Below are 24,319 nucleotides of genomic sequence, written 5' to 3' on the forward strand. Positions count from 1 at the left end.
GTTGGTTTGGGCACATCTGTGCTTTCTTGTTCGTTCTTTAATGCTTTTTAAATATTTTAAATGTTACCCTACATAATGATTGTTTTCAGCTGACTTGTCTTGTCATTATCAGAAATGGAAGGCATAAATACATTTTCTTCTGGGTTTTGCCAACTTTGATTTTAAAATGTAATGTCTTAATTCACCTGACAAATACGGTACATGTTGAGGTTTCTTTGTTATTAGCAATGGTTAGCATATCGTATTTTCCATAAATGGTTATCCTACGAAAGCATCTTCACTCCTGAGGCGCCCCCCTTTAAACTGCTGTCTCACTGAGCTTAACGTGAAATGAAGTTATTTTCACATTTTATAATTTTTGACCCACTGACCTAACTGATCCTCTCAGCAACCTAATAAGTGTTACATGTCTCGGCTCCTAACACATGCCGCTGAGAGATCAAACATGCTGTGCCACTAGAGAAGCACAGTTAAGAGAAGAGCAGGGTGGCTCTCTGAGCTGTCATTTTCCTTGTCTGTCCTTCTTACGAACAGCATCTGGACAGACGCATCCGGATCAAATTTTGCTACAAATTTAACCATTTGGTTGCTGAACTGCAAGGCAAGAAACAATGAACATGTTCAATTTCATCTGATTAGAATTCTCAGAATTAATAATTTTTCAAACTGAATCTCTTTATAAACTAAATATAGAAAAGTTATTATTATGGTCTGGTTTCTAAGCAACCATTTCATTAAGAAAAGCTCCACTTGGGAAAAACATCTGTTTTTCAGTAAGGTTTCTGCTGTCATCATACGATTTCATAGTGAAAAAGCCATGGTCACCCTGTGCCTCAGTAATCCCCAGTTGTGAAAAGGTCAACAGGGGGTACTCCAACAGGGGGAGCCATCTGTTTCAATCTCTGCTAGTCCCGGAACCTCGTTACCATGAAACAAGTCAGTTTTTCTCAGCAGCCACATAATTTAAAAAACATTATGTTCTGATTATAAAAGCAATAAATTTTCATACCATAAAATGTGAAAAATACAAGAAAAAAAGGCATGAAGAAGAAAATAAAAATCACTTAAGTTTTCGACACCATATTAGATTTCATTTCAAAAATGGATTCTATTGCTAAAAAAAAAACTATTTGAAAACCACTGGCCACAATTAACTCCATGGGGGTTTTGCCTTTTTCATCTGCAATGAGGATGTTTTTCATAAGGTTAAGGGCTGTGTGCTGAAGCAGAGCTTGGAGATAGACATTTGTTGTTGCTTTAAAATCAACAGAACTGGGGCACCTGGGTGGCTCGGTTGGTTAAGGGGCTGCCTTCAGCTCGGGTCATGATCCCAGAGCCCTGGGATCGAGTCCTGCATTGGGCCCCCAACACCATGGGGAGTCTGCTTCTACCTCTGACCTCCCCTCTCATGCTCTCTTTCTCAAATAAAGAAAATGTTTAAAAGTAAATAAATAAAAGCAACTGAACCTTCTTTTCACAAGATTTCTAAAGATTTCACAATCTTTAGAGGAGACTCAATGAAATAGAGAAGAAAGCAGAGTCCTCTAGTTAGAGTGGGGTTGACTGGGGGCCCGAGCCCACCCAGCCTACCCCCTTCTTCACTGATCTTAGGGTCCTATACAACACAGGCACTCATGTGGGCCCTACTGCCTGCAGGCTCCTCCCTGCCACAGTACTGTGCCTTTGCTGTTCCCTCCGTCTGGGGCAATCTTCCCTCCCTTCTTTACTAGGCTCATTTTAATGACCCACCAGACCTCAGCTTATAGGTCACCCTTTTCTTCCCCTCTCTGTCAGGTGAAATGTCCCTAACACAGGCTTTGATACCATGCTTAACTGTTTCTCCACAGCACCCGTCAAAGCCACACTTCACCTCTGTTCATGTATGAGTGGATTGCTCCCTGCCTCCCACCCTCTCCTCTCCTCCCCACCAACAAATGTAAATTCCACGAAGGTAGGGAATGACTTTCTCAGCAATGACTGAGCACAGCACCCTCACACACAGTACGTGCTCGATAAACATGAATGAATGAATAAACATCTTAAACCATTAAGAAAAAAAGTCAATGGCCAAGGATATTTCACCATTCTTTTTGCCCTTATCTAAAGTCAGGTTACTAATAATGGAAAATAGAAGTCGGACATCAAGTGCAAACCTGCTTTCAAAAACAGACTTCCCCTAAGAAAGAAAACTTTAGCAATCATGCCCTGGCAGGTGGACATGAGGAATGACCTAATTAGGTCTTTGGTAGCTCAGTGCCTGTGATCCATTCCCTGAGGCTCAATTCATTCCCAACGTTCCAGCTTCCTCAGGGACAGCAGAGACACCACTAGGACAGGAAAACCGAGGACAAAGGTCTAACGTAAGACTCTAAAGATGAGTTGCCAAAACCGTATGGACATCATTTACATGCACTTTTCCCAAGTACACTGCCCAAGATCTCGACGTGACCAAAGAAGGAGAAACTGATGCTTCAATCAGTTAAAAACGTTAAACTTATGACTCAGCAACAAAATGGACTATGTCAGGGTTAATAAAAAGTATAATTGGGCTTATTAAGTGTGTGAACAGTTTCAAGGATCATCTTAATCACACCTGGTGAGATTACGAACTTTAATTTGTATTTGAAATAAAGGGGCACACAGGTTGCGTGCTGTCTGGTCTGAGAGGAGCAAGGCCAGGGCACCCTTCTAGCCGCTACCTCAGAGCGGTCCCAGTAAAACAGATGGATTCCTTCTAAGAGTCAAGTAAATCATCCTTAAACATAAGTCTAAGGAGGAACTTGCTATTTTACTTGTGAGTTCTCTCACTACTCATCTTCCTTAACTTGCCTTCAAATTCCAACCTTCCTAAAGACAGGGTGGCTCCAGGGCAGATTTAAATAGCTGTTCTGTAGAGAAAGTACTTACACCTTCTTAATACCTTGTGAAGTTGACATCGAAACAACTGACTATCCCACGGTATCTCACAACTACCTTCTTGGTACTGAATCCTGCCTTTGTGACTGCTGGCTTGCATGAATCAGGAGGTAAATGAGCCCTGGAAACCAAAAAGTTAAGAAGTATTTACACGTGGGGCGCCTGGGTGGCTCAGTGGGTTAAAGCCTCTGCCTTCAGCTTAGGTCATGATCCCAGGGTCCTGGGATCGAGCCCCGCATGGGGCTCTCTGCTCAGCAGGGAGCCTGCTTCCCCCTCTCTCCCTGCCTGCCTCTCTGCCTCCTTGTGATCTCTGTCTGTCAAATAAATAAATAAAATCTTAAGAAAAAAAAAAAAAAGAAGTATTTACACACTTAGCTGAAAATGTCAAGATCTACTGATTCCAGGGCTTCATTTATTGTCTGGGAGAGCAAAGGCCATGATGATGAGAGAAAGGTGAGAAAGCGGAATGGAGAGAGAAGGGAAGTCCAGAGGAGGCAGAGAACTGGGCTCTGGAGTTGACTCCAGTCTCCATCCCTCAGTGGTTGGCCTTTTATTGGCAACAGCTTGGAACTTTGGTTTCTCTGTCTGAAAAAAACAGGGAGATGGAAGACGTGGACTCACGGTGCTATGGTGAGGAGCAAATGAGACAATGTAAGCTACATCTGATACGTACTGGCGCTCAATAAATCACGAGTGAAAACAAGAACAAAGGAAGCACAAGTATCACGAGTGAAAACAAGAACAAAGGTAGCACAAGTAATAGCCGTCAACAGGCATGGTACTCTCAAATCCGGGAAGCCCGGCACCAAGACATTACTGATGGGGTGCAACAACAGCAAGCCTTTCAAGGCTCCCTAGAGCCCACACAGAGCAGCTCGGATGCCTTGCCTTGGCATTCCAACAGCTTCCGCCTTCCCGTCCGGTCCCACTCTTCCTCTTCACGCTCACTTTGCTTCACTAACAACATGAACTGCTCATCTTCCTCTGTTCTTGCCCCGCTCCGGCACAGCCTCCTCCTGCCTTTGCTTTTCTTTCAGTCGTGACTCCCTCACCCTAGCTCCGCTCATCTAAATCCTGTCCGGTCGTCCTTCAGAGTCCTAGGCGCTCCATGGAAACTACGGTTCCGAATTTTTAAAGTTTATTAATGTGTTTTTAAAAGTGCAGAATTCATGGCTTTTTTGGTGTATTCACAAGGTTGTGCAACGATCACCACTATCTAATTCCAAAACATTTTCATCACTCATTTCTGTTATCAGTCACTCCGACCACACCCCTTACCTCCCATCCTCTGGCAACCACTGGCTGATCTACTTTCTATCTCTATGGCTTTGCCTATTCCCAACATTTCATATAAAGGGAATCATTCAATACGTGGCCTTTTGTGTCTGGCTTCTTTCACTTACCATGTTTTCAAAGTTCATCCATTTTATAGCATGAATCAGTACTTTATTCCTTTTTATTGCCAAATAATATTTCATTGTGTAAGATACACCACATTTTAGTTATCCATTAATCAGGTGGTGAATATTTAGGCTGTCTTTACTGTTTGGCTATTATGAATACGGCTGCTATGAGCATCAATATATAAGCTTTTGTATGGACGTATGTTTTCATTTCTCTTGGGTATGTATCTAGAAGTGGAATTGGTGGGTCATATGGTAACTATGTTTGACTTTTTGAGAGCTGCCAGACTGCTTTCGAGAGCAGCTGCACTATTTTATAGTTTCCACCAGCAGAGTATGAGGGTTCCGATTCCTCCACAGCCTCATCATTTATATCATTTTAAAGTAAGTTATTTTTAAATGCCATCTATTGGAATCAGAAAGGCAACAAGTATCAAAAGCTCTAGACAGAAAGCTCCATGTTTACCTGACTCACAATCTCTGCAGATACAGTGCTGAAACAATCACGATCATCAGCAGGAAGAGACGCAGGCAGTTTGAGTCACACACTCACATTACAGTAATGCAAGATGAATTTCAAAGATACACATAAGGGTTGCTTAAAAAATAGTACTGTACACATTGCCAAATGAGCAAAACCACACACACACACACACACACACACACACCCTGAGCAAACATGAGATCAGCATATTATTAAGTTACAGAAAGGGCTGATTTATAGTGAAACCATTTCCCATAGGGAGGCCTAGTTCTCCTGTACCTAAGACCACCTGGGAACTCAGCCCTTGTACCAAAGTACAAGAGCAATGAGTGCACTGGGACTGATTATTCTTTCTTGCTGCAAGAGCATCAACTTCAGAGCCAGAGACATTTAAGAATCAGATTCTGATGCTGACCCTTAGTATCAATGTTACTTTGGGCAAGTTTTTAACTGCTTTGAGTCTCAGTTCCCTCATCTGTAAAATAGGGCTAATATGGAACGTGCAAGTTTGTTGGGACTGGCACTTAACAAGTGGTAATGTCTATAATATTTACTACCATGTCTCTTACATGACAATTATCCAGGGCAAATCTTGGGGAATGAAAATAACTTATCTCCAAGTACTCAATTCAATCTTTTACTTACAGGTAGAAGTACTAAACTGCTAAATATTTTTCTTTTTTAGACATGTTATTTATTCACTTCACAGAGAGAGAGAGAGAGAGAGGAAGAGAGTGCACAAGCACTTGATAGATATTCGAAAAATGAGGCTAATATAAAACTCAATTGTTCTGGGCTTTTTTTTTTAATTAAGATTTTTTAAATTTATTTGACAGACAGAGATCACAAGTAGACAGAAAGGCAGGCAGAAAGAGAGGAGGAAGCAGGCTCCCAATGCAGGGCTTGATCCCAGGACCCTGGGATCATGACCTGAGCCAAAGGCAGAGAGGCCCTAACCCACTGAGCCACCCAGGTGCCCCTGTTCTGGGCTTTGAAATGCAACCTGTAACTGGAGGGAGAAAGAAGGCGATACATATATACACACATATGTGTGTGTGCGTGCACATATATATGTATATGTACACACACACGTGTGTGTATGTGTGTGTGTGTGTGTGTGTGTGTGTGTATTTCACCGGGGCTGCAGTAAGAGGGAACAGTGGACTGAGACCCCCTATGGAATAGATCTCTACCATCCTTCCAACTTTTGCAACTGTAGCAAAGTCAATTATTCATCTATAGAAGGATTACCATATCTGCTTTTATTATATTTCAGGATTGTTGACAGAGTTAAAGCTTTCTAGATAATTCAGCATTATTCAATTTTAATAAATATTACTGATAATCATAATCATAATATCTGTTTTTAATCTTAAAAGCGCAAAAATAGAGTCAATTTCTACCATTATTTCAGAAGTTCTAAAGAAGTAACCAAGTGTACTGGAGAGAAAAAAAAGATTTGGAAGCCATGAACAAGGGTTCAAGTTGCTTGGTATGTCCTCTTAGAAAAAAGACTTCCGGGGTGCCTGGGAGGCTCAGTTGGTAAAGCATCTGTCTGCTTTGGTGCAAGTCATGATCCCAGGGGCCTGGGCTTACTCAGCAGGAAGCCTGCTTCTCCCTCTCCCTCTGCCTGCTGCTCCCCCTGCTTGTGCTCTCTCTCTGTCAAATAAATAAATAAAATCTTTTTTTTTTTTTTTGCAATTTAAAGAAATCCTTAGTTTTATTATAAATAAATAAAATCTTAAAAGAAAAAAAGAAAAGAAAAATACCACGATACCACAAGATACCACGAGATACCACGGCTATCTAAATCTCAGAATGTTTAGCTATAATGTGGGAATCTCTTCACACTTTCAAATTAACTCACAGAGGATCATGAACCTAAATGTAACTGTGAAAACTATAAAACTCGTGGAAGAAAATCGCATAAGTAAATCTTCATTAGCTTGGGTTATGCAGTGATTTCTTAGAAATGAAATGTAAGCAATAAAGAGAAAAACTGGTAAGCTGGGCTTTATCAAAAGTAGAAAGTTTAAAAAAAAGTAAGAAGTTTTGTGTTTCAAATGTACCATTAGTAAGAGAAAAGACAACCCACGGATATTTTCTGCCATTCATATACTGAATAAAGAACCTGTTTCCAGAATATACAAAGAACTCTTACAACTCAATAAAAAGGCAAAATATATAAATCAAAAATGAGCAAAGAATCTAAATAGACATTTTTCCAAAGAAGATAAAGACATGGGCAACAAACTCAAAACAAGATGCTCAGCATCATCAGTCATTAGGGAAAAGCAAGTCAGAATTACAGCGAGATACCACTGCTCACCCAGTAAGACGGCTGTAATGAAAAAGACAAGAGTAGGGGCGCCTGGGTGGCTCAGTGGGTTAAAGCCTCTGACTTTGACTCAGGGTGATCTCAGGGTCCTGGGATTGAGCCCTGCGTAGGGCTCTCCGCTCAGCAGGGAGCCTGCTTCCCTTCCTTCCCTCTCTCTCTCTGCCTGCCTCTCTGCCTACTTGTGATCTCTGTCTATCAAATAAATAAATAAAATCTTAAAAAAAAAAAGACAAGAGTAAGTATTGGTGAGGATGTAGAAATGCTGGAACGCTCCTATATTGCTGATGGGAAAGTAGAATGGGGCAGCCACTTTGGAAAACAGTTCGGCAGTTCCTCAAAAGGTTAAACAAAGAGTTAGGATATGACCCAGCAATTCTAATCCTAGGCATAAACCCATGAGAAATGAAAACATATGTACAAAGACTTGTACATAAATGTTCATAAGAGCGTTATTCATAATAGTATAAAAGCAAAAACAACCCAAATATGACATCAACTTATGAATGGGCCAACAAAATGTGGCTAATCTATACAGTGGGACATTATTCAGCCATAAAAAGGACTAAGTACTAATCCATGCTTAATTAACATGGAGGAACTCCAAAAACATGCTAAGAGAAAGGAGCCAGACACAAGACCATACACATGTAACATCTCAAATAGGCAAACACATTGAAACAGAAAGTAGTTTAGTGGTTTCCAGGGCTGAGGGTAGTAGGAATGGAAATTCACTAATACTGGATATGGAGGTTCTTTTTGAGATGATGAAAGAGTTCTAAAATTAGATAGTAGTGATAATTGCACAACTCTTTATTTTATTTTTTTAAAGATTTTATTTATTTGACAGACAGAAATCACAAGTAGGCAGAGAGGCAGGCAGAGAGAGAGGAAGAAGCAGGCTCCCTGTGGAGCAGAGAGCCCGATGTGGGGCTTGATCCCAGGACCATGGGATCATGACCTGAGCCGAAGGCAGAGGCTTTAACACAGAGCCACCCAGGCGCCCCGCACAGCTCTTTAAATACACTAAAAACATTGAACATTTTAAATTAGGGAATTTAGGTATAAATTATATTTCAAATAAAAAGTTTTAAAAATAGGGACAATTTTCTGCCTAGAACCACTTCAAGAATTTACCGAGACAGCATCTATGAGAGACATTTACTAAATGCTCATTTGTTAATTAGGTGGTACAAAAACCAGGTCAGGACATAAAAGTAATCTTCCCATTTCAAGGACATAAATGGAGATGATAAACTTCACAAGACTGCATTCCAAATTTCAATGCCAGATCCAATTAAATGGTCCTTCAAGGGATAGAATTATTTTCAGCTAATGGTTTCCCAACTTACTTTATTTGAGGTAGAAATCTGAGCATGAGATAGGGAGTTCAGCTTCTGACAAGTTAAGACTTGCAATCCTGCTCAGTTTGAAACTCTGTAAAAACAATTTCACCTTGTATCCACCTTCCTCCCCTTACCGGGCCTTTTGCCTTCTCCTCCCCTTGGCTCTTTCACCAGAAATGAAAATTCTTCTCTGGCGAGAAAGGGTAGAAGAGTTAGTGAGATGTGTTAGGGCATGTCAAGACGTCTAGGTTGTCCTCACTACACACACGGGTATACTTTCACCTCCCATGCTTGGCTCAGAGCCTAGGGTTTTGGTTTTGTTTTTTTGTGTTTTTTTTTTTTAACTTTTTCAATGACTCTGGTAGTTTTTTCCAAAGATCCTTCTGACTGACAGGGATCACTTGGATCCCTGAAATGCATCGGTCTCTGGTATTGCTTTCAAAATGTCCTTGAAATAATTTAAAACGACTGAGAGAATACATGAGCAGATCTACAGTATGATAAATAACCTGACTACAGTATCTTACTAAAAGAATATCACTTATTTGTCATATTCATTATTGAACATCTATTTCAAAACTGAAATGTAAAAAATACCTCAACTATCTAATATACACTATGGGACCCTCAAGGACATATTTTAACTCCTATTTTGGAAAGGAGAACTCCTACTTTTTATCTTATATACTTCCCTATCAATTAAATTTTTTAGAACAATGAAAATGCATTAATTTGTGCAACAATAATAATGGCTTAACAAAGAATGAAAAAAAAAAAGAATACCCTAAAAAGGAGAGACACTTAATGGCCACAATCTAAGATTCGGTCTGCTATTTATGAACTCTGGCTTGAAACTCAAACTCCGAAATTTGGTACATAATTCTCTGCCTAAAGAACTTGCTACTATGGGGCGCCTGGGTGGCTCAGTGGGTTAAAGCCTCTGTCTTCAGCTCATGTTGTGATCCCAGGGTCCTGGGATCGAGCCCCGCATCGGGCTTTCTGCTCAGCGGGGAGCCTGCTTCCCTTCCCCTCTCTCTCTGCCTGCCTCTCAGTGTACTTGTGATCTCTGTCTGTCAAATAAATAAATATAATCTAAAAAAAAAAAAAAAAAAAAGAACTTGCTACTGAGTACCCACCTCGGAGCAGCTGCTGTGAGAACCAAATCAACCATCACTTTCTCAGTAGGACTAAAAGTAGATGCAGACCATCTTTCATAAAACTAAAATTTAACTCCTAGGGAATTTAGTTCTCAGATTGTTGTGATGCACAGATAATACACACACCAGAAATTCTTACATCAGGTATCGATAAGTATCTGTTGAGTGAACGAATTTATTTACTTCCCCTCTGCTCTGCTGGTAGACTGCAAAGTTGGTGAGAAATTATAAAAGAAATCCAACTTATCAACAAATTAAGCAAAAGATACGATGTAATTTTCACATGGAGACACTTAGACAGTCTAAAAAAAGAAACTTTAAACACAATTATGCGCATCACACACACACCCTCCCCCACAACTAATTGCTACTCAAACTACAGCCCAATACCCCTTGTACTGCAGAACATTTCCAAGTAGCCTGCTCTTGTCTGACTGGAAGTCCAAATGGCCTGGCTCCTGGCATGCTTTATGCCTGGGCAAATGACATTGGCAATGCAGGTGGGAAAATTCAGCTCTTTCCTTTCTTAATGGGAAATTCACCTAAGGCCTTGGCCTTTAAGTGCATGTTACAAACACCAAAACATCAATTAATTCAAACTTGTCCATTGTGGGGAGCTGAGAACAGAAATTACACCTCTACCTCCCATGTTCTTCATCGCCAAATTAGCTACTAACTGATTAGCACACCTATTAAAATTACTAAAAACAAACATAAAACCAACAGTTGTGATTTTTATAGCAGACCCTAGAGGCTAATGAGCTCAATGAGTTAATCAGCTAAGAAGCTTATTCCAGACACCAATGTTGCCTCATGAGAACCATATACCTCCTCTTCTCCAAAAACGCTGTCCTTAAAAAAAAATTAATCAATAAGAAATAGTTTCTTATCATAACAGTATGACAGTTTCTTGAGAAGAGTACCAGGTAAGTTAATTTTCTAAGACTTCTTAATTATAGACATTTGAGGTTCTTGCCTCATTGATTTATCTTGCTTCCATAAGTACCATTCATTGTCCTGTGACTTCCTGAGCCCTAAAAGTTTAATTTATCTCAATCCAAGGCCTCTTTGCCCATTCACCCGCAGGTAGTTACTTTCTCTCTTGAAACCCTCTACTCTTTTGGCTTCTGCTCTCACCTACTTGTCCTTTTACTGGGAGGTCATTTTGTCACCTCTGAGGAATCTTCTTTTTGCTTCTTAACATAGGCAGGACAACTCACTGTTTAAGTGTTTTGTATACAGTAGGTGCACAATAAACGTTTGCTGAATAAAGAATGAATTCCAAGGCTCTGGCCTTTATCCCCATATGCTATGCCTTCTGCACTCTCTCTTAAGCTTTAACTACTAAACATGTACAGAGCATACCCAAATTACGCCAAGAACTAAGTAGCCGATTAAGATCTAAGCATGCCTTGGGCTCACAGAAGACCTTGCCTTTTGCAGACAAATAGAACACATCAGTGCGAAGGACTACATGACTGGCTTCGCTTCTTCACCTCTCCCTGAGTTCATGCCCTTTGCTCTATGTCCTGGCAGTTTGTCCCATCAAGGGAAACATCCCTGCCTTATGACTTTTGCTAGGTCACATTGACTTAGGTTAGCCAAGAGAATGAGGCAGAAGTGAGAGGATGCTCGTTCCAAGCTTAGGCCTGAAGAAGCCTCCTGAGTTTATTCTTTACCTCTTCCACTTCTGCCATCACCACAAGACGCCCTGGTTGGGCCGCTGGGCTGGGGATGACCAGGCAGAGGTGCGGCAGATGCGGCAGCGGGCCCACAGAGCCACAGGGAGGAGCACGGCCATCTGCCCAAACCCAGCCTACATCAGGGGAACTCCCTGAACCCCCATCTACAGATGCCTGAGTGGTAACACAGGATGGTGTTTAAACTATGGAGTGTTGGAGCGGTTTGTTACACAGCAATAACTAACTGACAGAGTCTGCCTACTTAAACTTCAGATCTGAGAAGTTACTGTATCACCATATTACCTAGCAGTCTAACAGCAGAAGCAGTAGTGATACGATGATGATGCCAACACTACATTCACAACGGCTGACCTTATTTGAACACTTATTATGTGCTAAGCTCTTTCTTTTATTAAATTTTTATTTATTTTTAAAATTTCTTTTCAGTGTTCCAGAATTCATTGTTTATGCACCACATAAACAATGCTCCATGCAGATTTTATTTCTGCAAACAGTGCTCCATGCAGATTTTATTTCTGCATGGGAAAGAGAGATAGTGTGTGTGTGCGAGCAGGGAGAAGGGCAGAGAGGGGGAGAGAGAACTTCAAGCAGACTCCATGCTGAGCGTGGAGCCTGATGCCATGCTTGATCTCATGACCCTGAGATCACACCCTGAGCTGACATCAAGAGTCGGACACTTGACCGACTGAGCCCCTAGGTGCCCCTGTGCTAGGTACTTTCAAGTGACTAACTCATTTAATCTTAATATTAACCTCCCTTTATAGACTTTTTACTACAGAACGGTTTTAGATTTACAGAATTACTGAGAAGATAGCACAGAGAGTTCTCATAAATTCCACACCCAGTTGTCCCTATTATTAACTTTTGCATTAGTGTGGTCCCTTTGTCACAATTAATGAACTAAGAGTGATATATTATTATCAGCTAAAGCCCATAATTTACTCAGATTCTCTCTGTTTTTCCTGAATGCCCTTTTTCTGTTCCAGGATCCTATCTACCCCATTACATTTAATCATCATATTTTCTTAAGCTCTGACAGTTTTACCCCTCCCCACCTTTATTAAATTTTAATTTTTCTGGTAATAGTTTATTGAGATTTAACTCACATATCATAATATTTGCCAATTTAAAGTATACAATTCAATGGTTCCTACAATACTGACAGAGTTGTGCAATAATCCTCACTGTCAATTTCAGAACGTTTTCATCACCCCAAAAACCAAGCCTTACCCTTCAGCTATTACCTCCCAATGCTCTCCCCTTTCCCACCAGCCCTAGGCAACTACTTATTTAGTTTCTGTCTCTATAACTTTCCCTATTCTGGAAAAAAAGATTTCCCTATTGTGCATATTTCTTTATAATTTCTTATAATTTCCCTATTTTGCATGTTTCTTATAAAGGAATGGTATAATATGTGGTCTTCGGTGACTGGCTTCTTCCACTTACGATGTTTTTCAAGGTTCATCCCTTCCATACTGTGTTTCAGTATTTCCTTTTTGTAAGGACTGAATAACATTACACTGTATGGATAAAGTACAGTTTGTTTCCCCATTCATCAGTTGATGGGTATCTGTGTTGTTTCCACCTTTTGGCTCATTCATGCTCTCTCTCTCTCTCAAAATAAATAAATAAAATCTTCAAAAAAATATTTGGAATCCACAAATTAATGGAGATGGGGAAAAAAAGAATCACAAAAGAGAAATACAATTATTGCAAAAAACATTTTGATGAAAAAATCCTATATACTATGAGATTCTTTTATGAGCCTTTATTTTTTTATTATTATTATTTTTTTAAGATTTTACTTACTTATTTGACAGAAAGAGCAAAAGCAAGGGGAGCAGCAGGCAGTGGGACAGGGAGAAGCAGGCTCCTGCTGAGCAGGGAGCCAAATGTGGGGCTCTATCCTAGGACTCAGGGATCATGACCTGAGCCGAAGGCAGACACGTGACCAACTGAGCCAACCAGGTGCCCCCACTATGAGATTCTTTTAGTTTAAAGAGAAAGCAAGGATGCATTCTAGCAGTAGTCAAGTACATAAAAGGTTAAGGTAATGAGAATTCATGTGTGAGCCATTTTTTACCTCCTTGAATGGGAAGAAATGTACTTTAATCTAAAGAATAATGAATGGGGTGCCTGGGTGGCTCAGTGGGTTGAGCCTCTGCCTTTGGCTCAGGTCATGATCTCAGGGTCCTGGGGTCGAACCCCGCAGCAGGTTCTCTGCTCGGCACGGAGCCTGTTTCCCCCTTTCTCTCTGCCTGCCTCTCTGCCTATTTGTGATCTCTGTCTGTCAAATAAATAAATAAAATCTTAAAAAAAAAAAAAAGAATAATGAAGACCTCCTCATCATTATCACTGAAATTCTATGAGAACCCTTAGGGAACCATCCAGGAATATTATTATTATGACTTAAATAGCTAGGGGGCAGGAAGATGGCAAAATGACCTTGTGGTTCCACGACTTTAGAGATTTTGTGCAAACATACATGCTACAATATTTGGTCCACAGACTCCAAGTCCTTTAACCAGGACTAACTTACCCTGAATAGCAGACAAATATACAAAGGTGTCTTCATGCTCCAAGTTCTCCAAGAATATCTGGAACCACAAAAGAGAGTAGTGATATGATTCACAAAGAGCAAGCAAGATATGAGACCCCTTAGAGCATCCTCAAAAGAATAAATGCTTTTCTTCTTGTTTGTCTTAGCTAGACATTGGTCTGACTTCACAATCTTACAGGGAAAACAGCATATATGGTTGAAGTCCCATTTTTATAATAGCTAAAGAAGGGTGGCACGTTTGGGGGAGGTACTTCCTGAAGTGGCTAAGTATATACCAGATGTAGGCATGGAAACCAAAATCTGGAAGAAAAAATCCTCAACATCTTCTCCACTAACTGCCCATGGTAGACAACATTCTCATCTGTGTTAAGATACATTACAAGTCATGACACACAAGATGCCATGTTTGGAGTTAGGTCCAATCGATGGCATATTTGCTATAATTTGATCCTTTTATCTTGCACTCAGAAAGCTTATGGGAATACAAGTGACAGACAGATGTTATTGGAGTAAGAATGTGTTCTAATTTATTTTTTTAAACCTTTGCAAATTTCGGTACTTCAATTGACCTTAGGTACATATTATTTTCCAAAGATTATCTCACAGTTTAGGAACACACCAGGGTGTGTCAATTACGGAAGGTACCGCTTATCTAGAAAATATGATAGCGACATGTTAGGTTTAGGCCCTAATATGAGTGCCAGAGAAAGATGGTGGCCATGTACTCAAGGGCCTCCTGCTTGGTATCTGGGGGAGGAAGGGGTATCTGTTTCATTTACAGTGAGGCATCCTTTGCTGGCATAGTGATTCTTGATAGCAAGTTGATGCTGCTAGTCTCCACATCCGCAGCATGTTAGGGAGAGCCTACATTAGTGAAACTAGAAAGAGGGCCAGGTTGGAAGGGGTGGGACCAGGTAAGTGAAGGAAGTTTAATCCAGGGTAGTGACCACAGGAATAAAGAGGATATTTTTGATGACTGCTCAAAGGAGATATATACTTTGATGTTTTCAGCAATATTTCAAAGGCAGCAGATCCTTGGCACATTTCTGGGCCTTGGTTTGCTCATCTATAAAATGGGGATAATACTAATATTGCAGCTGTTATGAGGACTGGAGATAATATCTAAAAGATACACGATCTAATAATAAACAGCAGCTGTTATTATTATTACTATTAAGTTATTTGAGGCAGGGAAGGGAAAAGGGAAAGGGATAGAGAAACTCAAGCAGACTCTGCACTGAGCACAGAGCTGGATGCGGGGCTCTATCCCACGACGCTGAGATCATGACCTGAGCTGAAACCAAGAGTCAGACACTTAACTGTGTGCCACCCAGTGCCCCCAACAGCAGTTATTATTATTATACTATTGGTTCTAATACTTTAGTGAGTAAAGATAAATGTTTTCAATCAGAATTATAACTCTTCATCTAATAGCTAAAGTGTACGAAAGAGATGATAATAATAATGATAATGACTGAACCATTACCGGATCCTCATTATATGCTGATCACTAGAACTAGTGCTTTACACAGACTGTTTTTTCTTCTCCATGGTGTCAGCAGGGCTGCATTCATTCCCTCTAAAGTCTCTTACTTTATTTTTATTTTTATTTTTTAATTTATTTTAAGTAAGTTCTATGCCTAACGTGGGGCTCAACCTTAAAACCCCGAGATCAAGAGTTGCCTGCTCTACCAACTGAGCCAGCCAGCGGCCCGCACATGGACTATTTTATTTTAAATCCTTCTTTTTTTTAAGATTTTGTTTTTAAGTTATCTTTACACCTAATACGGGGTTCAAACTCACAACCCCATGATCAAAAGTTGTATACTGTACCGACGGAGCCATAACGTGGGTCCTATTGTCCTATTGTTATTACCCTCACTTTACAGATGTAGAAATTGAGGCTCAGAAAATTTAAATGACTTGTCCAAGAAACTCATCTGGGATTTGATCAGTAGTCTCTAGACCTTGCTCTCCCCCCCCCCTAAGATTTTATTTATTTATTTGATAGAGAGAGAGACAGCAAGAGGGAACACAAGCAGAGGGAGTGGGAGAGGGAGAAGCAGACTCCCTGCTGAGCAGGAAGCCTGATGCAGGGCTCCATGTCAAGACCCTGGGATCATGACCTGAGCAGAAGGCAGACGCTTCATGATTGAACCACTCAGGTGCCCCCAGCCACTTTGCTCTTAATCTCTAACCCATATTAAGGTCAGGCAAACTCCCTCAAAAGGGAAAAGATCCTCAGCTCAACACACATTTTCTCCCACATACATCTTCCATGTAAAGATTAGCTTCTTCCCCGTGATGGAGGGAGAAGGCAGGGAGGCTTGGGGGAAAGGGAAGGCCCAGTTCTGTATGAGTCTCCTCTTAAAAGGGGCCCAGAACAAACAGGGGCGCCTGGGTGGCTCAGTCAGTTAAGCATCTGCCTTTGGCTCAGGTCATGATCTCAGGGTCCTGGGATGGAGCCCAGCGTCGAGCTCCCTGTTCAGCAGAGAGTTGCTTCTCCCTCTCACTCCCCCTCTGTGTGTTCTCTCTCTCTCATTCCCCGTCAAATAAATAAATAAAAATCTTTTTTTAATAAAAAAACAAACAAGCAGGTGGCTTCTTGGAAATATGGTCATGATGTTCCATCCCCTTTTCTTCCCTGTTCATGTTCAACTGAGTGGTCTCAGGTGGTTATCTAAGTCTTCCTTGTGTCTAAGTCTTAACTCATCAGAACAATTATAACTTCCCTCAAGGTAGTCCAGGGCAGTGCTTGATATACAGTCAAGGCTCCTGGAAAGCTGCCCCACTCTGTGTGCGTGTGTTTTGCCCCTGTGTTCTACTCACCTTGAGAAGCTTCTCTTGCATCTCAAGGGCTTTTGCTTCTCTCTGCTCTATCCAGCAGGAAAGAGTTCGCAGAGCAGCAGCCCGGGTTGGAATCTGAGGATCATAAGCTGATAAAAGAACCTCCTGGAGCTGGTCTGTGGTTACACTTCCAGATTTCTGGTTTGTAGTGGCTCTGGGCTCACTGACCTCCTGAGGAATGAGTGGAGCACTAGATTTCAGGCCCGTTTGTTTGGATTTCTCATGGCCTTGCTGTTGTTTGCGGTGAGACTCATCGTTGTAACTTTCATGACTGGTTTGTTGCTGCTCTTCTATCTTCCCTTCTGGATCCTTTTTGTTCAGGGTACTCTGGGCAGCCACACTGACAGCCTCAGTGGAAAAGGCCCCATGGGTAGAGATGGTGATACGGAGATCGATGGCGAGCTCCTGGATGACAGGGTCTGGGTATACCTTGGAGACCTTCTCCAACAAAGGCAGCAACTGCTTCAGGACAGCAAAATCACTGGACTTCAACTATAAGATGAAATGAAAAAAATGCCAAACCGAAATTAATATAACAGATGTTAACAATGCGTGAGCACAGGGAAACAGATATTCTGAGTTAGAGGGGCAGGGAGCATATCTTATTCGTGGTGTGATCAGCATAGTCTAGCTCTCGGCAACTATGGCTGAATAAACACAGCTAATACTTACTAAATACATACCCTGAGCAGGTACTTTTCTGAGTTAAAAATACACCAGTGATGAATATGATTACACTTAATTTTTACAACCTGGTGGGAAAAACATGGTTAGCTTATGGTTTTAATTTTCGTTAGCCAGACTACCTACCAGGGCTGTTAAGCATCCTTTCATGTTTATTAGCTGCTTGGATTTCTTTTTCTGTGAACAGCTTGTTTACATCCTTTGTACACACTTATCTAGTACAGCTATTCTTACCGTATCAGATTGTAATACCCAGTCAGATGGTGAAATTCTTTTCTAGATTATTATATTTTGACTTTTATTAACTTTTTTCTCATACTATTGTTTTTTTCCACTTTTATGTACCTTTTACTATAAAAAGGCAAATTAATATTAGCACTATTAGTGTCCAACATATACTGCTATGTAAATGTTTTAAGACAAAATATGATAAACAAAAAAACCCACACATATTCATATCCCTATGACCTAGCTATAATTACTATCTACATTATATAAATGGGGGAAACTGAGACACAGAAGAGTTAAGTAACATGTCTGAGCTCACACAACTGGAAGATGGTAAGATATGAATTCATTAAGTCTGGCTCCAGAGTCTGCACCCTTACCTAATCCCCTATACAGTCGCAATTGAATAAATAAAACAGCTCTTAACAACATTTTCTAAAGTAGCTGGTCAGCACTCAAGGACATCATACGTCTGGAAGGGATTGGGACAGTAACTAGCAAGAGGGAATTTCTCCCAGGAAATGAGAGTGAAATTACGTAAGGTTTTATTCTCTCCAGAAGCTCTGTGCTATAATGCCATATGCCTTACTAGGAAAAGTACATGTGCAGTCAGTAGAGAAACAAGAATCAATGATAATCCTTTTCTGTTTGAAAACACTAGGAATATTATCATATGAGGCTTCATTAGTCCCTGATATCTGAAAACCCTGCAGATCTTAAATCCTTTTTAGAACAAGGTGAAATTATTCATTACTTACTCACTCCCTCGTTTCATTATCCAACCAACCAACCAACCATCTTTGTGAGACCTATATAATGTTCTCATTTAAACTCTACATGCACAGAACTGTAACTGTTTATTTCCCCCACCACCTCCCTTCCAAGTAAATGAAAACCAGGCTTGTACCTGGAGAATTTCACCATACGCGTCCCTCAGATTTCTTTGTTTAAATAATTAGGAACTGGGCGCCTGGGTGGCTCAGTGGGTTAAGCCGCTGCCTTCAGCTCAGGTCATGATCCCAGGATCCTGGGATCGAGTCCCACATCGGGCTTTCTGCTGGGCAGGGAGCCTGCTTCTTCCTCTCTCTCTCTTTCAGCCTGCCTCTCTGCCTACTTGTGATCTCTGTCTGTCAAATAAATAAATAAAATCTTTAAAAAAAAAAAATAAAAATAAATAAATAAATAAATAATTAGGAACTATGCAAAATGGACAGACAGTAAAATTTCTAGCTTTGCAACATATGTTAACCTATTTTTAAGTGTACGACAACTGACCATTCCAATATTACCCTATCTTAAAGGAAGAAGAGAATATGCATGTCCAGAATAAAAATATATGTTATCTAAGAAAAGGACCAATTTCATCAGGAATCTGTGGAACTGGGAAAGATATTTTAGTAATAGATAGTAGTCATAGACATTTGTTTTTTCTTTAAGCATCTGAAATGGGAGTATCTACTTAAAGCTATAATGCATAGCCTCTTTTTATCTCAACTGTATACAGTAATTTATTCTTTAAAAAAAAAAAGACAAATAGACCAATGGAACAAAATAGAGAATTTAGAAAGAAACCTATATATAGTCAATTGATCTTTTAAGTTTTTTTAACTGAAGTACAATTGACACACGATGTTACATTAGTTTCATGTGTGCAATTCAGTGATTCCAGCATAGTACTAAGAAAAGAACAAAGTTAACAACAGGGAGAAAAGGCAGACTTTTCAATAAGTGGTGCTTGAACAACTAGACATTCATGTGCAAAAAAAATGAATTTTTTTTTCAGTGCAAGAAGGTGTTTTTATTATAGCACAGGGACAAGATCCGTAGGCAGAAAGAGCTGCCAAGAAATGAATTTAGACACAGACTTTACACTATCACAAAAATTAGCTCAAAATGGATCACAGACTTAAATGTAAAATGCAAAACTATAAAATTCTTGCAAGATAACGTAAGAGAAAATCTAGATGACTTCGAGTATGGCACTGACTTTTTTAGAAAAAATATCAAAGAAAAAAATCCATGAAAGAAATAACTGATAAACTAGATTTTATTAAAATTTTAAAAATTTTAAGCTTTTACTCTGCAAAAGACAATGTCAAGAGAAAGACTTACGGACTAAGAGGAAATATTTGCAAAAGACGTATCTGATAAAGGATGGTTATCCAAAATACACAAAGAACTCTTAAAACTCAACAATAAGAAAACAAACAACCCAATTTACAAGTGAGCAAAAGACCTGAAGAGACTCCTCACCAAAGAAGACACATTAGATATACAGGACACTAAGAGAGGCTCAACATCGCAGGTCAGCAGAGAATCGCAAATTAAACCAAGATCCCATTACACACCTCTTAAAATGACTAAAATCCAAAACACTGACAACACCACATGCTGGTGAGGATGTGAAGCAAGAGGAGTTCTCATTCATTGTTGGTGGAAACGCAAAATGGTACAGCCACTTTTGCAAGACAGTTTGGCAGTTTCTTACAAAACTAAACATACTCTCGCCATATGCTCCAGCAACTGAGCTCCTTGGTATTCACCCAAATGACTTGAAAACTTATGTCCATACAAAAACCTGCACATAGATGTTTATAGCAGCTTTATTCATAATTGCCAAAACTTGGAGGCAACCAAGATGTCCTTTAGTAGGTGAAGGGATAAATAGATTGTGGTACATCCAGACCATGGAATATTATTCAGCACTAAAAACAAATGAGCTATCAAACCTGAAAGACATGGACGAACCTTAAATGCATATTACTAAGTGAAAGCAGCTAGTATGGGAAGGCTACATAGTATGTGATCTCAGCTGAGCTACATTCTGGAAAAGACAAAACTATGGAAACAATAAAATCAGTGGTTGCCAAGGGTTTGATGGGAGAGATGAATCGGCAGAGCACAAAGAATTTTAAGGGCAATGAAACTGTTATGAATGATATTATAATGATAAACACATGTCATTATCCATTGGTCAAAACCCACAATACCAAGAGTGAACGATAATGTAAACTATAGACTGTGAGTGATAACGACGTGTCAAAGTAGAATCATTGATAGTAATAAATGTACCACTCCTGTGCAGAATGTTGCTAGCGGGGGAGGCTGTGCTCTGTGGGGCAGGAGGTATGTGGGAAGTCGTACCTCCTGCTCAATTTTGCTGTGCATCCAAAGCTGCTCTAAAAAATAGTCTAATAATAAAAAACCCAATCATCTTCTCTTCCAATTTTCAAACTTCTTAGTCATTGTGGGATTCCTCTTACTCAATTGGGTAACTTCTCTAATCATCATAGGCAAGTAGATGGATTCTCAATCCAGTAGTTTAAAAGGCTTAAGATTAAAGTTGTGCATTCTTTCAGCTTCACAATTCTACAGATTTCCCACTATGAGAATAATCAGGGAGATCCCAAGACTACAGGTGCCAACTATTTTGTTCATAAATGTTCAAAAAATTTTTGAGGTATAAAGTAATATTCATTTAATTGATAGATGAGAAAATGGAACCACTGAGTAATTATTATTTTTCAAGAGTCACCGAGGACCATATCAACATTGAGAATTAACCATATAGCCTTCATTTCTAGTCTTGTCACTGCTTCTCAGCACAGATCTCATATCCAGACTTCAGAATTCTGTATAGAAGGCCCTGAGGCCTGAAGCCCTCAAGCGAGTGACAGATTTCCTTTATCTGGCTGTGTTTCTTCCAGAGTCTCTGGAATACTTCAGGAGTGGAGTGAGCAGAGCTATGTCAGCCTACGTCTATGATTTCCTTCAGGGTGTCAGGCATGAACCAGTTAGATGGGGAGTTCTGAAATTCTGCAAGTTTTCAAATTAAAGAACTGGGGGTTGGACCGGTAGGGATGGGAGTGAGAGTCGGGAGTGGTGGGAGGGAGCTTGCTAGCGGAGGTAAACATACGAGAACCAACTGACAGCCAGAGGAGGGCATGTGTCCACTGAAAAAGTCCCACATGAGGCTTTGCAAAGTTCACCTATGGGGCATACAAATTCTCATCCTGCTTTGTCCTGCTCCAGTGAGAACAACGATTTTGGAAGAATCCAAGAATCTCTTCTAGGAATAAAATTCTGACCTAAAAATTCCTAGTTCCAAGAATTACTTATGTTTATTCTTTGTGCTCTCATTTCTTTGTATCATCTATGTTTCTTCAGATATTTAGCTGAGTAGTTTACATGTCTAGTTCTTATTTATAATGTCATGAACTTATTTACAAGTGGTGTTTTTGTTTTGGTTCTAAGTCAGCATGCAGTACAGCCTGTTTTATAATGAGCAACACATGAGATACGGAAAGGTGAATCTTTTTTTTTTTTTTTAAATTAAGAATTCACTGGCTTAATTATAGCCACTAGAAGGTAAACTCCATGAGGACAGAGAGGCACATAATAAATATTTCTTGAATGAGTTCACTCTATGATACTCTCAGAAAACGTAGTATGAGATCTCAAGATTTGGGTTCAAGTCCCAGTCCCACCACCCTAAGCCTCAAGCTCAGATCAGCTCCATGCAGCAGTGCTTTAGGGGACCTGATGGACCCTGGAACAACAATAAGAAACTGTTTCCTGGGGCGCCTGGGTGGCTCAGTGGGTTAAAGTCTCTGCCTTTGGCTCAGGTCATGATCCCAAGGTCCTGGGATAGAGCCCTACATCGGGCTCTCTGCTCAGCAGGGAGCCTGCTTTCCCCAACCCTCCCAACCCTCCAACCCCCGCCCTGTGCCTGCCTCTTTGTCTACTTGTAATCTCTGCCTGTCAAATAAATAAATAAAATCTTAAAAAAAAAAAAAAAAGAAAGAAAGAAAGAAACTGCTTCCTAAAGGGACAGGAAAGTTACTGATGACCAAGTGTGAAATTTAGAAAATGAGTTTGGAATAACACTTGTCTAGTTAGCAATCCTAGACCTAGGCTTTCTTCAAATTAACTCCTCTTCCCAGACACTATGTTCTAATAATCAGCTTAATTACACAAATTAGAAAGGAAAGAAAGGTTTAAATGCTGTTAGATTCTGTTTCATTAGCTAAAACGATGAACTCTAATCGGAGGTAGGTATAATATAATCTAGACTCTGAAGCAAAAGCCTTTGGCTGACAGTGACTGTCAGAAAACATAATTAAGAATCATGACTTTTTTCCCTAATACAAAAACAGAAAACCCAGCATTACTATAGAAGCCCCTTATGAATCCATGGATAAAAGAGGGGGAAAAAAAAAAAAAAAAACAACAGATCTAGGGCAAAAGTAAAGGGGTAACGTGTTTAAGTTCACTTAACTAAATGCAAAGTCAGAAGAATCCAGGATGTAATCAGTGAGTCAGGATGGCTCATGGAAGGGCAGGGCCAGGTAAGGGATGTACATTGTATCAGTCAGGTGAATCTATCTTAAAACATGACTAATCTATATTGCCAGTCCCCCAACAACGGGCCTCTAGAAAGGGAAACAGAAATATCTGTGTTCCCTTTTCCCTTTCGGATGTGACATAAAATTCGAAGTGTTAAATAAGGGAAAAGCACAAAAACCCTCAACTTATGGAAACAAAACTATTCTTAACACTCAACCAGAAAAACAAAAACCAGTCAGGCCAACTAAATCCAATAACAACACAACCTAAGAAAAACTATTCCGATGGTGAATCCCTCCTTGGTAATTCTAACAGCAGGGATATAATAGGACTTGAGAAAAAGAACTAAAAATGATTTGTTCAAACTACTTGGAAAATATAAATCTGAAGTACTGAGTAAATCAACCAAGAAATGGGCTTCACCTTACAATAGGTCCAAATAAAATTCTTTTTTGTCTTAAGGACAGGCTAAAAGGAGGCAAATTCTAATATATCACAAATCAGTATCAGATTTGAATTTTCAAGTTAAAAAATCCATTCCCAGAGGGCTCCCCTCTCATTGCTAAGAGTTATGACCAGTCTGATTTGGAGTCAGATTTTATTATACTTGCACTAAGCTTATTCTGTTTTCTCAGTTTCCTAACACACACACGCACACACATGTGCGCGTGCACAGCCCCCTCCCTTCTTGTCCAGCACTGCTCTGACCCTTGGTCTCTACAGTTCAGCTACACTTATATCCCAGTATTTAAGGATACTGAACTCTTTCCTGCTTCCCAGCCTTTGTCTGACTGAAAGAGTTGCCTCCGCTTGCACCACATATACAGCCCCAAACCCCTACTCACCGTTCAAGTCTCAGCTTAAACTGGTACCCCCTCAGTGAAACCTTTCCAGCCTACGTTAGATGTTAAGTTCTCCTGGTACCCTCCTCTTCTCTTTTCAGGCACTGCATTCAATTCTAAGTATATTTTTTGAATAGTCATTTAGTGTCTGGCTCCTCACTGCCTATAAACTGCATGAGGGTAGGGAACATGTTTGCATCATCCACGGCAGGATTCCCAGGCCCTCAGCAGGCACATAGCAATAAGCAACAAATATTTTTTGAGTGAATGAATTTAAATATTATAAATTAAGTATGTAAAACGTACATGCACTTGGGGCACCTGGGTGGCACAGCTGGTTCAGTGCCTGACTCTTGGTTTTGGCTCAGGTCATGGTCTCAGGGTCCTTGGATCGAGCCCTATGTCAGGTTCTGCGCTCAGTGTGGAGTCTGCCTGAGATTCTCTCTCTCTCTGCCCCCTCACTTGTGC

General features: G+C 40.2%; 1 protein-coding gene across 1 annotated transcript in view; it reads right to left on the reverse strand.

Annotated features, from left to right (window-relative positions):
* Positions 1-24,319, reverse strand: part of TANGO6 (transport and golgi organization 6 homolog) — a 165,393-nt gene that overhangs the window by 93,385 nt on the left and 47,689 nt on the right. Inside the window, exons 8-9 of the mRNA XM_082712545.1 lie at positions 16,734-17,243; positions 13,884-13,941 (exon numbers count right to left, since the gene is read on the reverse strand). Coding sequence (XP_082568671.1) covers positions 13,884-13,941; positions 16,734-17,243 — 568 coding nt within the window. The remainder of the gene's footprint in view (positions 1-13,883; positions 13,942-16,733; positions 17,244-24,319) is intronic.

Source organism: Mustela nivalis (assembly GCF_964662115.1).
Source record: "Mustela nivalis genome assembly, chromosome: 18".
Taxonomy (NCBI): domain Eukaryota; kingdom Metazoa; phylum Chordata; class Mammalia; order Carnivora; family Mustelidae; genus Mustela; species Mustela nivalis.